The sequence below is a fragment of the Hydractinia symbiolongicarpus genome, chromosome 9 (genome assembly GCF_029227915.1).
Source record: "Hydractinia symbiolongicarpus strain clone_291-10 chromosome 9, HSymV2.1, whole genome shotgun sequence".
Lineage (NCBI taxonomy): Eukaryota > Metazoa > Cnidaria > Hydrozoa > Anthoathecata > Hydractiniidae > Hydractinia > Hydractinia symbiolongicarpus.
Window position 1 is genome coordinate 13,995,027 of NC_079883.1, and position 16,610 is coordinate 14,011,636.

The following is a 16,610-nucleotide window of genomic DNA, read 5'->3' on the forward strand; positions in this document are numbered from 1 at the left end:
AACTAATATAAAAAGGACAATCAGGATATTTATTACAGTGATAAAGACCGGTAAAGAAAACTGATAATTTCAGCATCCTAAAACAAAAATGGAAACTTCCTATCATAAAAACATTCTTGTATACTACAGTAACAGTCCAGCATTAAAGAAGTCTATAAAATTAATGACATTGTCCACCACAACAGCTAAAACTGTTTCTATATATTTTTATGACTTGTGACTTTTCAGTGTGTCAGTATAACATAAAAATCATTGTTTATTTGGCAATCCAAATTAAATCTACCTTTAGAATTACTTTCACTGTGAAACCGAGCTCACAACAATGTAACACCTTACGCAATTTGTATTCATACTATTTTGAAAAAAAATAAGCACAACTTGTTACATGCAAGGGCAAAAAGGGTACAGTTTAGCTATTATTTGTAATTTTTTTGTCCTGGCACAGGGTTAAGAAAAATGAAAAAGCCTAACCCTTTGTTGAGACTGTTCCATGTCAAATCCATAATGACCACCTTGAGTAAAAATTCTACATAGCAACAACTTCTGCTGTTTTGACAGCCACCTGTGTTTTGCAACCCATTGAAGTGGCACCCAGTAAGGAACACGGTCGTCTTCTAAGCATAGTGTCACAAACACAGAGTTTTTCTACAATATAAATACATGTTTTTACAACAGCACAATATTCTAATTAAACCTTGTATATTGATGCGTCACAAAATAATATTCCTGGTTTGGTATTAGAAATTCGATTATAGCTTTGAAGTTGGAAAGCAAAGTTTGCTGGTTGCACTTTTTAACACCTCTTCTCTGCATAATCATCTTCAATGGGGCCCATAAATGTCCGGAAATTTGAAAAAATTGGCCATCCTGATGTCAACAACAATTAGTACAAAATCCAAAGTCATAAGTCTATTGCAAACATTGACAAGTTAACTTTGACAAGCCCGAATTGTGTGACTAGTATAGAAGTAGCCCATATAACTTTTTGTGAGGACAAACTTCAAAATTCGCGATTTTTTCTCAGTTTATTTTGTGAGGGCTTGAAGTTAACACTAAGAGTGGATTTTCATAAGAAAATAATATCAAAAGCAACAAATCTTAGAATCAAAATTCACAACCAAAGTGTTTTTATTTCCTGTTGTTGTTGTTCTGAATCTTATTCAATCTGTTGTAAGTTTGTTATTTATTTTTTTTTCAGGTTTCCAATACTAAAAAGTGTAGTTAAATGGCTTGTTTTAAATTGTCAGTACAACCTAACACCCAGGACTTTTATTTAACACAATGAAAAACATCAAAAAGTGCAACCAGGCTATATATAAATATTAGAAATATGATCTCCTTAATTTCACTTATTACTTTCAAACAATAGATACATACCAAATCTTCTTTTATATTTACATACGGACAATAAGCTGATATAACATCAAAGTCAATCTTTTTTTCACTAAAAGTTGATATAGTATAAAGTTACCTGCAATTTAAAACCTATTTTAAATGTGCTTCTTAAAGTCTAATCTCGAAAATAAATATCTGCTTTTAAATGCACAAAAAATTCCAGAAAAACAAAAAATTCTCAATAAATTCTCAAAAATTCATCATTGGCTTGAAATTACAAACCAATCATCAAATTACGCATTAAAAAATTATACTTAGGATTTCCCCATTCCAGATATTCTTGAGTTGCTAAGTAGTTGTTCTCATCAAGCATAGCATGAAGAACACTTAAAAAAGGAACCTAAAAAAAATAAGGTCTTATTTGCCTTATTTGCTTCTTGTATAAAAAGTACTCCAAATACAAAAAAGTTTTGAAAATAAATGCAATTTAAACACTAGAATACTCTTATAGATTATCCTAATAACTAGGTTGTATTAACCATGTTTTAAGTGCATTAGCTTTGCTCTCCCATGAAAAAGCATGCAAAAATATTAAAGTATATACTGTAGCATTGATTTTCTCCCTGAGATCTGATAAATCATTAGAAAGGTGAAATAAAACCAGGACCTTCTCTTTACCTGCAGAACTGCAGAAGAAAATAGATCAGGTCTTCTATTTAACAAAACACCAACAGCAAGTCCTCCTGCACTTTGACCAAATATGGCCGTCTTATCAGCAGAGGATACACCTTTATCGTGAATTGCTTCTACAGACGCTATCGCATCCTATTACATAAAAATAAATATTGAAAAAGACATATAAAATAAGCAATACATACACAAAGTACACCAACTGAAACACTTATACCAACCTCAAATGTTTTTTCTTTATTCATTAAACGTCCTGACTGGTACCAGGATCTTCCAAGCTCAGAACCACCTCTAAAAATATATATATAGAAAAGTTAAAAGGCTAGAAAGATGCACTAATAAGTAGGTTGCAAAAACTTATTTTAAAAACAATGATGCAGGACCAATTTAAACTAACAAATGTTTTCCCATTGAAAAATAGATCCATTTATTGACGGAATCATTAATAAAAACACCATATTTTTTATCACTCAGAAAGAATGTAGTTTTGAGAACACAATCTTACAAAACAACATTTGATAGTTCTTGCTGTTTACAAAATCAAATATAAATTTAACAACACATTAATGGTCAATTCCAATTTTGTATTTTATTAAAAAACAATAGTAAATACCGAATGATGCAAGTATATTTTTGCAGGGTTGGCTAAATAATTTAATTAGGCCACCTATATTTAAAAGTTTGGAAATACCGATTTTAGGTTTGCCAGTGATAATGCCTTGTTTTGTTTAAATAAAATGCTAGATTTCATGACTTTTTCGTAATGCAATGAGTCATGAAATTTTAAAATTATTTTGTCTGCAAGGTTGTGTGATGCAGATTTTTCCAACAAGGACAATAAGCCAATATCATCAAAAACACATATATCAAGACAAACTCGATTTGTTTGAAAATAGTCACATTTCCACTGCATCTGCAATGTGATTTCTGTTAAGGTTATACAATGACAAGAAGCCTTTACAGGGCCTTTACCTTGTATGTGCATATGCAATACACCATTCATTAGCTAGTAGATATGCATCAAGTTGATTGAAACGTAGATTAACAGGAACACCATAGGCTCCTATATAAAAAGGTATACAATAAAACAGAATAAAGAATAGGGGAGTATTGCATTTGTAAAAAAACCTACATACTTACCATAAAAATGACAAAACAAAGGCGAATGATTTAATGACAAATTCTTCCTATAAAATAGGCTGACAGGAACAACAGTGCCATCCTAAAATCAAAAATGATGTCCAAATAACATATCCAGACTATTGAAGCATAATTAGAATACAAAGGAACATGGGACAAAATCATAAAAATACCTTGCTTGTTGCATCTATGGAAGAGTATTCATACTGGCTTCTATCCCAATTTTGTGCAACTTTGGAATTTTCTTGCACAATTGCATTGTCCACATCAAAGCAATATTTTGTGACCGGTTGAATAGGTGATGTGAAATTAAAAGATATTTCCTTAGGATTCGTCTATAAAACAGTAAAAATAACTATACAGTTAAAACTCTAATATGTTACCTACATTTAATATATGGTATAAAGTATAACCACTGAACTTTGGTATTGTTCATTACTTATGCAGGTAAATGACTGAAATTAAATCAATATATGTGAAGTGAGTTAAATTAAACAAAGTTGAAATTTACGTATCTATACATAAGTGCTAGGAATTAACCAAAATAAAAAATAAAAAATTGACAAAAAGTAATGAAATTCGTGAAAAATTAATTCTGGCAATTGCTACTGGCTTTTTAACTGGAAAAAGCTAAATTAAATTCTTTTTAAACCTTTCAAAAAAGCAAAACAATTTAAATAAACATGTTTCAAACACTAAAAACCAACCTCTCTTCCATCTACTTCCAAAACTCCCGGAGTTAGTGCTGCCTATGGTAAATAAAATAATAAATTTGACATGTGAAAAAAAAATTCGCATAATTTTTGTCATTCAGTTATTTTTACATCTCTCTGTAATTAAATTACAAGTTACCTTGATTTCCAAACTCTTTTCAGCTTCATAACTCGGTAGGGTTCTAAGATTAGGTATAAGATTGTGGGATTCAATCAGCAAAAGCTTTTCTTGAAATAATTCCATATCATGAAGGATCTATGTTAAATAAAAAATAAAATAAGAAATAGAAAGGTCTACACGTTTGTGCTATTGTAATCTTTGTTGACAAAAAAATATCATTTATCTGTTTCGTCTTCAATTTTTCCTTAGTAGATTTGCCACAAACGTTGGAAATATATTTCCCTTAGAAGATGTTACTTTGTTTCTCACGTTCGGTGTACAGCCTCATTTCAAAGTGAAATTCCTGTGTACTTGTGCAAATTTATTAACTATGGAATTTACAAAACACTTCACTAAGGTTCGTACATATAATACTATTTCTTTCGATGTAAAAACCCCAATGCAGCATCCACGTTAAATTGTATCTCCTAAAAAAGTGGGTTATGTTAGAATTTCTAACCTTTTTGTTTATTGGTAAGAGAAGTTGTTGCCATGTATTTTCATTATTTGACATGTACTTTACCTGAAACGCAAATAAATTAACCAATTTTTCACAACCCTTAAAACTTCAAGAAAAGATGCAGTATAAAATGAGAAATTTGAATACCATGTAACTTTTAAATGGCATACAAACTTACACAATATTCTGCATCGGTGTTTGTTGTCAAGCAATAGAATTTGTCATTCATATGATCGATATATGCTTCTGTTTCTTGACTTCTACTCCACAAAAGTTTCATCCTACAGGAGGGAGAATTTACACACCATACCTAATGAAAAAAAAATTCTACATAAACTACTACCAACAGCTGTTACCTGGAATTGCTACATCTTAAAAAGGTAACGTTGATTTTCTAAAAAAAATTTTTTCCCTAAACAAGTTAAATTTATACATACCTCAGATGATAATTTAGATGAAATATTTACAAAAACAAATTTGTCAGATTTGGATTTACTCAGATGGATTGAATATCTATAATAAAACAAACCATTCAGTGCAAATTCTAAAAGAACTCTGTATGACACAATTAAAGATCATGCATCATTGAGTATTTACCTAAAATACTTAGCGTGTTCTTTTTTATACATATGGACAAGAATAAATTTTTAGTGATGACCTTACACTTTCGAAGACTTGTTTTAGATTTTAGGAGAATTAAGGTTTGAGGATCAAATTTAGAAAACATTGTAGAACATATAAAAACAATTCCTTATTTTAGAAGCATTTGACCAAATGTTAGGTAGAAATAAACAGTTTCTAATAATCAAGTCTAACACACATGCCTGTTAATGTTTTTTAAACATGGTATTGAAAAGATAACTATTCAAAATGAAAAATACATTTTGATTTCAAGAGATGCGACCACCCTGCTATAACTTGGAAAATGTTTGTCAATCTATAGCAGATTTAGATAGAGGTTGCTCACACTGTTTGACATTTAAAAACACTAGGGTTTTTATGCTGCTCTTAAGTCATAAAATGTAACCTTTAAAACAAAAAACACCTGAAAAAACATTGTTTACAAATCTTTTACCCAGTCATCAAATTAAATAACACAAAATTAAACAGTACTGACCAATAATGGATTAATAAAGCATCCTCTACCTTTTATCATTCTCCTCATACAAATTCTGTGATGACTCTGGATTATAAATAGAACTTCTCCATAAATTATTACTTCTATTTGTAGTAAAATCTTTTGTGGTGAAAAGTAAAACATCATTAGATATCCATTCTAAATGTTAAAATGATCAGTGATGATGACTAGTATGATTTTTTTTTAATAAATTCTGCTACGTCTATAAGAGGCAAAGTCGCAAGAGGAGTGGGAACAGAATTTTCTGCCAGTATACCATTTTACAGAAAATTAAGTTACAAATGTTAAAATAAAAGTTCATTATTTCACAACCTACGGATGTAACATGATCTATTATCTGTAAATATGAAGCTTGTGTGTTGATTTCTTTCACATAGCATTTGTAGTTACCATCAAGATTAACATCAGCGAGAAAAGCAACATGCTACAAAAAAAATTGGACTTTTGACATTTTGGCATTCATTTTTTAAAACCAAATGTTCTGTACCAGTTTATTTTTTAAGCAAGGAGTTACATTCATAAATAGACAGCTGCAAATGAAAAAACTATGGAGAAAGTTGAATCAAAACTCCTGACACAAGGATATGGTGATGTCTGTTTTTCATATTTTTGGATGGAAAGTTATAAGCCAGTCACAAACAAGTTATCAGTGCATCAAAATTAAATCATGTTAATGACATCAAATTAATGTTATTAATGTTGTGAAATCTAATTTGTTGACAAATATTTTAGAGATTGATTTTTCTTTAAATTTCATTTTTTTTTTAAATAATAATAAACATATCCAAAATTGTTTAGTTTAGTGTTTTACTTTTTACTTTATATTTTTATTCTTTATTTTCATTTTTATGGAAAATAAATTTCTTACTTATCTTTGGAAATTACCTTAAAAGTTTGATTAATGGGGATAGGAGATTAGAGGAGAAGATGACCTACAATTTTGTTCTAATATTGAAAAAAGACAGTATGTTTGGATGCAAAGTGTATTAGGCGACATCGTCCCACCTGATGGTTTAAATTTCACTGACGTACATCGGTGAGGACTCGTTCAAACTGTGTCAACTGTTCAATACCTTGGTGATGTTATTGGGGAGTCAAGTGGTTGTGAAGATGCAACTAGTACAAGCAATACTGCAGCATGGAACAACATCAGACAACTAATGCCAATAATTATCAACCATGGCTTTTCTCTAAGAACAGGGATACATCTTAAGCTCCTGTCTTAGAAAGCTTTTGTATTTATGGTTGTGAAACATGGCCTACATCAAGTGAATCAATCAGACGTTTAACATCTGCTACAATGACAGGGCACACAGAATCTGGGGTCGCTGATTTAAAGAGCATTTTAGAACTCAAGAAATCAACAAAAGGCTTGGTATCATTAGTGTTGGAGCAGGCTAAGATGTTTGTAGAAACAAAGTTGGCCAGATATTTTTGTCCAGAGAATGGCCAAAAATATCTGGCCAATGAAAGTTATTGGTTATGAAATAACTGATCTCCCCAGATGACGACCACAACTGCTTTGAAGTGATGTCATTGCAGAAGATTTCAAAGACCTCAACATCAATTAAAAGAACTTGCTGAGGAACGAATAAAATGATGAAGGGTATTTTTGCCAAGGAAAATACAATTGCATAGAGTGCATCCACCAAAGGTGGACAAGCACTATAAATAAGGGGTAAGGAAAAGTATGTTAAAAGGCAAAGTAGACAGCAAATTAGACATTTTGACATCCTTATAATGAATTGATGTTAATTGCATTTTTTAAATTCTACACAATGGGAAAATGTTATTAAATTAAAAAACAAAAAATCTTTCTTTAACACCAATTCATTGCTGACATCATCAAAATTTTTTTCTTTAAATATTTGCCTCCCTTACCACATAGATATTTCCAAGAGACAACAAACTAATTGTTCAATAACAACCTTACAACGCTTTTCTTAAAAAAATATGAACAGAATTGTAGAAAAAAAGTCAAACTTTATGATTTGTTTAAGAAATAAAAAACTGTCAAACCTTTTCACATGGTGATATCTTTACCCCTCCAATGGAGACATAACCAGTCCTTTGACTTAAATCGTTCTGGTCAATAACAAGTTCCGTTGCACCATCTTAAATATAGATAAATATATCAACAAACAACATATAAGCAACTTTGTATTTTGGCCAGATCTGAACTTGCATATATTTTAGTCTATATATGATCTGCAGTTGCTAAAAATGATGTGCAACATTAAGTTATTGTAGTTTTCTTTTCCTAGAAATTTATTTCTTTTGTTTTTATAAGCGTGTCTCTTTCTATTTTTGAAACAAATGTTATGTATCCCTTATGCTTAATTTGTCCAGAACTAAATCCGCTTAATTGTAATATCGCTGATTAAAATAAACAAATTTTCAAGTAATAAACCAAAAAACAAAAATCAACTCAACTCAACTCAATAAACTTTAATGATTCTAAATATTTTCAGATATATGAAATATGGTCTCATTAACAAGTGTTTTCTATACAACTTTATGCAATAGACCTATTTCCATATCCATTTTCGTTCAGCAGAATATATATATACCAAAATACCGAATAACATGAAAACGAGATTAGTTATGAGCACATTTTTAGTTAGCAGCGAAGTAGTGCAGATATGGTAGTGCAGGTAAGGTATTAGCTAGCTTTGAATATATTGAAATTTCAAACATCTGTGAAAACAACATTGGCAAGATGACAGTGTGGTTTCAAAATAGTAGGAGTTGACCTTGTAGATGCCTTACCTCTTCATTTTTTTCCAAGTGAGGGTAGTTCTGGAAGTACTTATAACTCACATTTTACACATTTGTGATTTCAGGATTAGGATACTAATTGGACTTGGTGGGGAAAGTTGGACTTCAAACTTTCCTTGGAAGGTGCTTGCTTATTTGTGTCACACTTTAAGCTTCTATCGTAGATTGTATTGGGTAAAAAAAATTTTTTAATTCCAAAAAATAAGGTTGACAAAAGGGACATCCTAATTTTTAAATTTTGTATTCCGAGAGTTACCATCTTGGTATTTTTTCAGGCAAATATAATTGTCCAGTGATTTCAATTTACAAAACAATTTAAAAATTCTTGTTTGAAAAAAACACAAAATGGTAGGTACTGCCTAGAAAAAAAGTTATTTCTGTAAAATTTTATCTCCAAAATGCTTGTCATGTCAAACTTTAATGACTGAAAACAATGTGAGGTCAAAAACAATTTTTTTGGTTTTATATTTTCACAAATCGACACTATAGAAGAATTTCATGGAGATTATTTTCTGTAAATATACAATTTGAACAATTCTGCAAGATTAATTTTCAAGATTTCATGTAAGCAAGAAAACAAAATACCTGGTTTTTAAGAACATTGAGACTGAGGTTTTGCCAAAAATTAAGCACGTTTGCAGCTGAAATCCAGACATTCTTATAAGAAAAAGTGCATTATTCTTTTTTAGATAAAAAACCTAAAAAATGGGGTGCCATTCAAAATAACAACATTACTATTCTATATATGGAGATTTATGATAAGCCCTATGCTCTATCAATTCATATTACTTACAGACTGTAAGTATTAAGGTTAACCATCACAATGCTTGATACAAATGTACGATTATTGATGGTCGGTAAGAGAGAAAGTAGTGATAGAGGGAGTGCTACAGTTACATAATCACAACAGCCGATAGTTTGAAAATATTAATTTAAATATCATTTTACGCAATAAATGTTGAAAAATGATTTGTTGGTTACTCATGCAGCTAAGATAGATATCCCCTTTCTTTCTTTTTTTGCAGTACTTCTGTAAGCATCAATATGCAAAATGAAATTCACATTATGTGATTCCAGGGTTGTAGCTTGGCTCTGGCTACTTTGGCTAGCTACCAGCAAGATGATTTTTATTTTTTGAACTGATCAGAGTAATATGAAGTGCCAGTCAGCGTTAGTAAACTGTATATTGAGTTTTAGTTCTAAATTTACTTAGAAACAGTAAAGTAAAAACATCATTCTACAAGCAAGGATAGGTTTTAGGTTTAGCTACCCAACATATACCATAAGATACGCCCTTAAAATTTGCAATACTTTAATTTTTTGTAACACTACTAGTACCCTCTTTATAACTGTGTTGACTACGATCAAATGTGAAACTGTCAGTTAAAAGCTGTAAAAGTCAAAATTTTGTTGATACATTCTTCAAACTTGCATGCAAACAACCAACCTCCCGAAATTTGCTCATAACTGATCTCGTTTTCATGTTATTCTGCATTTTCGCATGCATATTCTGCGACAACAAATGGATATTGAAATAGGTTAGAACTATAAATAATTTACAAGATTATATCATACCATAATTATTTACTTTTATTCTGTAAAGATTTGGTAGTTTATTCTCACCATATGTGTAGAAATAGTAATAACTTCCATCGCGCTATAGAAACATAACTTTAGAAAAAATATGTCACAACTACACTATTATGTTATTATGTACATTTTGATGCATTAAAATGATGATCAGCTGCACCAAGCTTAAATTTAGACGTTCCTAAAAATATTATGATCACTTACTAGGGGACGCCTCAACTTGATCATTTTTTATGAAGTAAAAAAAAATGCATTCAGCAAAATCTAACTTTCATTAATTTTCCCCAAAAATTTTTTAGATTAAACCATTTGTATGTGGTTCGCAGTTTTAACCATTTCATTATTATAGTGCCATTATAATTCTCAATCTAAAGTGTAAATTTTTATTCACATAAGAAAAAAAACATACTTCAACAGTTGCTTCAACACCATCTGTTACATTAAAATGTAAATCATTAAAGAATTTCTTGATTTCAGTTAATCTTCCTTTATCTTTCTTGAAATACTGATCAGTATATCTATACATGCAAAAATAAATAAAATAATTTTTCTATTTACACTTAAACCTTTTATTATAACTTTCAACTTTAAATCGCCTCACTTTTAGCAGTAATGAAATTGTCAGTATTCTGTGCTCGCATACAGGGTTTTACAGATCATTCACTTGTTCTTTCTACTCAAGATGTCAAGCTAGACAATGTACACCTTTCCTTTAGGAAAATGCATCACATATATTTTAGGTATAGGGATCGTCTTCGAGATATTTTCAAAAAAAATCATTTCAAATCGTTTCATTTTTTAACTAGCATAGCATGTGATACGAATTTGAAACGATTTTAAAGTAATGTTTAATTTTTTGAAATCGTTTCCCAATTTTGTTGTTGCATAATCGCTTCAAGATTGTTTTATTATATTTACTTGAAATTTTGTTCTTAAATTTTAATGCAATCTAATGAAGCTTTTCTATTGCCGCATTTCGTTCTTAAACTTTTAAAATGCGATCTCAAAAAGCATTTCTATCACCGTTCTTCGTTCTTAAATTTTTGTTCATCGCAATATTTTCCATAGTAAAGGAAATTGTTAGTTTTAAGAAAAACTGTTTATTTTTAGTTTTGAAAAACTGTTTTACGATATTAACAATAAAAGATGTTGTTGATGATGTCGATGTTGCGTTGAATAAAAGAAACAATAATTTTACATTTATATATTTTATTTATATATTTATAAGTTTAATTGGTTTTTAATTAGTTTAAAATCGTTTCAATAACTTCAAAGACTTTTACATCATATCACAAATAATATTTTGACAATTGTATCAAATCGTTTCAGAATTTTTTTTAATCCTTTCAAAATATTTTCAAAATAGTTTAATTTTTACGTAGTTTATACAAAATTTTTTCGTAAATATAATACGAAACATTTTATTTGTTTCATGATATGATTAAGAAATGATTTCCATACGATGAAAATCGTTTCAATTCGTAAAAAATTTGAAACGATCTTGGAGACGATCCCTAAGTTTAAGGATTAAATGATGGAGGTTGTGTTCCTCTAAAGTAACTGACATGTGTACAGACTTTCAAAAATGTCACATTTAAAATTAGTTAAAACAAACAAAAAAAAGTAGCTATAGTATGTGTATTTTTAAAAATGTTTTCATTTCACTCTTTGACATATGTTTAAGCATTGTTAAAAAAACAGATGCTTAATTTGAAAAGTCAATTAGTTCTTCCAATTGTCAACAGTATGTCTAATTTACAAAATATAAGTTCTAGTCTTTTAGTTTTAATGGTTAATATTTTTTCACTCATTTCTTTATATTACCTTTAACATAATGACTGCCATATTGATTGCTTAAACAGGTTCTTTAGAGAGAAAACTCTACCCATGGCTTCATAATAATTCAACAAGAAGGTTAAATTTCTAATACATTTGCTCCAATTAATTACAGTAACTTGTGCTTGATTATATTTATTTTCCTATCATGTTTATGGCAAAAATAATTTTACTGAGCAGGTGCCCAAAACTGCTAGCTTCTTCAGCCTACTTTAAAAATATTTTTGGGGTTTGTAACTATTACTTTTATATAGAAAAAATGCAGAAAATACCAAACTAAACTTGACAAATTTACCAAGAAACTTTTGCTGCCTTCTGACTTTGATAATAACAACAGATGTTATTTACCGTAATTACCCACTCCTACCCCCCCCCCCCCCAAAAAAAAGACGCCCTCTTCTTCAGTCATTTTTTAAATCAACGCCCCCTCGAATAGACGCCCCTCCCTCATAAGGGGGCGTTTAATCGAGGTGATAGTATGAAAAGATCAATAACTGTTACTTTTTTGCTCTTTTAATTAAAAGGCAATTTTAATGGTGCTATCATAATATGTAAATTTCATAAATACAACTGAACACAATCCTTCATATTTGATACATTGGTAAAATAAGAAAATTTTCTATAAACACCTTTTTTCCTAAATCTTAGGTTTAAGGTTGGAAATTTAGATATATTGTAAAGTTTATATTATAGGTATCCATAAAAACTGCAAAAAATTTAATAAACGCCCCCTCGAATAGACGCCCCAAAAAATGTCAAAAAATTTAACGCCCTGGGTGTTTATTCAAAGCATTACGGTAATGAAAAGCAAAAGTTTAATTAGACTTTACGACATAGATTTTGTTTAAAGAACTATATACCAAATAAAGCATCAAAATAACACAAGATACACACTGCATTTCGCGTTATTTCAATAACACTAATTTGTGTTAAATCTTGAATTTATATAATAAATAAATCTTGATAATCTTGTTATCATAAGTTGGGCTACGTTGCAACTTCACACCTAATATTGGGCAAATATCATTAGTTTAAGAACCCTTTGCAGCACTCTGTGCATCAACAAATTTGTTTAGGCCATTAAAACGCCACAAATTTGTTTGTCATTCAAATTTAAAACCAAATATTTATATTTACATGTATTTGATAAATTTAGGTCAGAAGGTGACTACAATTTTCATTTCTTTCTTTGTGCTGTTTCCAACGGCTTGTTGTGGTAACAAGTAAGACTTTTTTAATGTGAAGTATCAGAATTCTTACAATAATTGTTATTGCGATGAAAAACTTACCTGTTTTCATCTTTCATGTACTTTTTAGCCTTAAAAGAAGAAACAAAAATTATTACCAACAAATATAACAATATGCTGATTTTTACAGGCAGTCCCTTTGACTCTTTCATCGTAACTTTTGCCAATACATAACTTTATACTTTTATTATGCCATTAATTTAGAAGCTAAAAACGTGTACCTGCAACAAACTTATTACCTTGTCAGGACATGCTTTCAACCAACCAAAATCATTTTCTACTTCAATTTCATGTAAAACAATTTTTTCACATTTTCTCCAAGGCTTTGACTGCAACTTTTTTCTACGCTGGATCAGCTTTGACAAAAAGTTTGATATTCTGTACATCTAAATGTTACTTTCATTTGCACCAACTGCTATCATATTTATATCTATGACAATTATATATATATTACAGATGTGACATAACAAATAAAACATTATATACAAGTACAGTAGCCACACCTACTATAACAAGATGGATGGATGGATGGATGGATGGATGGATATATAGATACCATTTGCTACCCTATAATACAACTAACTGTCCAATGGAACCAGTGCCTGCTATTTTTCATCCCTCAAGATAATACCTGTGTAGAAAACATATCGTCTTGTTTGGGGTTCACAATTTTAAACATGCTCACTTTTTAAATGCAAAACAAATGTGTTAAGTCCCTGGAGTGGTCATCTTATATACAAGTTTGACTGTAATTTAACAGGAAATTGGATTATTACATCAGAATGCAAAACATCTCCTGAAAGTTTATATAAAGTGCATCTATATCAAACCTTTCAAATAAAAAAAACAATTTGTGTATCAACAAAGTTCTATGATAAATCAAAAACTGTGTTATTCTCTATGACTAAAATGTTTTAACTTATTATATCTTGTTATATTCTTTGCAACAGTCTTTATCTCACTGTTGCCTTTACTTTTTAATGGTGCTTCTTTGTACAGTTAATCACATTCTCGTGTAGAAATTCTGTACATTTCAGAATATCAATGTTTTCAGAATTTCTATTTTAAAGCCTTAAAAATTATATATCTCAGTATAGTTATTTTTAAACTTTGTGCACTCTCCCCAATTTAAAGTTTTTTTCAAAAAATATGCAATAACCTAGCCATACATTTTTATAGACCGTTATGGTTTTGTTTTGTTTTGCTCTCGGTTTACTATATTTTTAAAAAGCATTTAGCAAACTCTGTGCCCAGTGGTCAAAAAGCATATTCTACAGAAAAAAACAGTGGTTAAAGGTAAGGCTGTCTGCTTGCATACGAATGAATAATTACTTCGTGACAACCTGCTTATTGGCTGAGAATAAGTGATCAAGGGAGAAATTAAATATGGCAACTGAAAAAAACACAAGAAATTATAAAACTCTTTTGTATATAGCTAAAAAAATATTACGGGTATTTTCATATATTTATAAAAGCATTACAATGGATTATTCTTTCTGTCATGGCATGATTCAAGCAACTATGTAGTCAATTTTTGCTGTGTGTTTATTCTTACATGAATTATACAATAAATTGCTTTGATGGCTTCTAGGTGAAGAGAAAATCAGGGTGAGTTTTTACAATAAAGACCTTAAAAATTACACGTATTAAATCTTCATCTTTTAAAAGTGATTTAAAGAAATAATAACCAGATAGATAGATAGATAGATGTGCATATTTTACATGGCTAGCCTCACAAATATCGGGGGATATACCCTGTCTATTATTTCCAGGAGGGGCCATGGCGTAGATGGAGAGTCCTAGAGTATTTAATGCTCATTTTGAGCTACGCAGACCCAATTAGAGCCCGCGCTCTACTAGACAACCCCGGCAACATCCAACGGCCCACACAGTGTGCCATCTTCCCAATTTCCCTCACATGGCTTGGATTAACCAGGGGCTATGGTAACATTCACTCGCCCATGTTGAATCGCCGTCAAGAGGAATCGAACCCTGGTCTCCCGCACAGAGTACGAGAGCTATAACCACTAATCTACGGCGCCACAACCACTAGTTGAATAGGACCTGTGAAAATATTCACTTGATTAGGGAAGCAAAAAATACAGATATTTGTATGAGATCATCAAATAGATAGCTAGCTAGCTAGCTATGTAATAAGTCAAGAAAATAGCAAACCAAGTACAGAGAAATTTATATTTGTATATAAATCCAAGCCTGTGACGTGCCTGTGTGTTGTGACAGCTATGCCTGTTTTTAGCTGCAGAAAATTGAAGTCTTGAAGTACTGTTTGGCATAGCAATAATACCTTGTTAGCTATATTTTCATTAACCTCGAAGAAGAAAGCTTAGCTAAGTAGGCTACAAACCACCACCAGCTAAATCAAGAAAACACCAGCCACCATTTACAGCGTTACACGTGGTTGCCATGTTTCGTTTACTGAGAAAACTAATGAATAAGCAAACAATATTCCCGCGAAATTAAGACCTCCCCCGTCAGCGCACGCACAATAAGTGCGTCGGGGGGTTGGGGGAGTCTTTGCAAATTGCCTGGGACAAGCTTTGGCAATCCCCCTTCTAGGCCAAACTGAGTCTCTGCTTTTTCCAGGAGAATTTTCCTCATGTGATAGGCTCCTTAGGTAGAACATCAAAAAGTAGAGAAGAATATAAGATCCTCCAAATTAAAATCAGCTAAACATTATATTCTAAGGGGGAAGGGAGAGCCCCACCTCTTTCCCAGGGCTTGTTAGGAAGTTTACATTTGAACGTGCAAATATAAAAAGTCTAATACGTCTTAGGGACGATGTTGGGGAGACGCAGCACTTTTCGTCGGTATCTTTTACAAAGTTACAGGGATTTTTCGCCTAATGAGAGAAAAAAAAGTCAAAAATGCTGGGAATGAGCGTGGCATTCACCCGCCCGAGAAGTAAGATTTGTGACATTTTTTGTGCTAATTTAATTTGTGCAAATCCAATTTACTTTACGTGAACATTTTAAGGATGAAGTAAATTTCATTTTGGCAATTATGGCAATCAGTTCCATTTTGCGTAAGATTACGTAAACATTCTTTAACACTTCACAAAAGAAAAATTTTCACTGAATTAAATACAACGAAAAGATAACTTCAAAACAAACTACACGTTTTTTATATAAGAAATATCTATATAAGAAACATGAGGGTGATTAGTTCAAAATTAAGAGACGGTTGAGAAACATGGCTAGGCGGAAAGTCTCAAACAAGATTTTTAAAAATGCAAGGAATACTAAGTCATTAATAATTATAACGGAAAACTTCTTTAATTTTTCAAATAAAACACAAAGTTATGTCAATATATTATATATGTATATAATATAACCTTTTAACAACTTCAATAAATAAAAGAATTGACCTGTTTCTATAGCGAAAGGCTGCCGCTTCACATTTTATATCGTAGTATATACTTTAACCCTGTAAGGAAAAAGAAGAAAAACACGCTTAAGTACTATAAAAATTAAGAAATAATTTTTCATTTGAAGCTTAAATCGGG

At 30.7% G+C, this 16,610-nt stretch overlaps 1 protein-coding gene across 1 annotated transcript; it reads right to left on the minus strand.

Annotated features, from left to right (window-relative positions):
* Window positions 1–10: 10 nt before the first annotated feature.
* On the minus strand, window positions 11–13,541 carry LOC130657267 (protease 2-like). The gene is made up of 21 exons (XM_057460246.1): window positions 13,327–13,541; window positions 13,130–13,158; window positions 10,414–10,522; window positions 9,990–10,071; window positions 7,656–7,750; window positions 5,949–6,060; window positions 5,645–5,774; window positions 4,936–5,011; window positions 4,677–4,808; window positions 4,499–4,561; window positions 4,018–4,134; window positions 3,873–3,914; window positions 3,339–3,500; window positions 3,166–3,247; window positions 2,998–3,088; window positions 2,247–2,316; window positions 2,014–2,160; window positions 1,650–1,735; window positions 1,378–1,444; window positions 472–645; window positions 11–77 (listed from the first exon to the last, which is right to left on the minus strand). Exons 1-21 carry the CDS (start codon window positions 13,471–13,473, stop codon window positions 33–35), a joined length of 2,058 nt encoding a protein of 685 aa, XP_057316229.1. The 5' UTR covers window positions 13,474–13,541; the 3' UTR covers window positions 11–32.
* Window positions 13,542–16,610: the final 3,069 nt, after the last annotated feature.

Coding starts and splice junctions, on each gene's coding strand:
- LOC130657267 (XM_057460246.1), bottom strand. CDS start 13,473: ATGTACAGAATATCAAACTTTTTGTCAAAGCTGATCCAGCGTAGAAAA. Junction 4,135..4,498: donor TCTTACCAATAAACAAAAAG/GTTAGAAATTCT, acceptor TATTTAACATAG/ATCCTTCATGATATGGAATT. Junction 1,445..1,649: donor CTGGAATGGGGAAATCCTAA/GTATAATTTTTT, acceptor ATCAACTTTTAG/TGAAAAAAAGATTGACTTTG.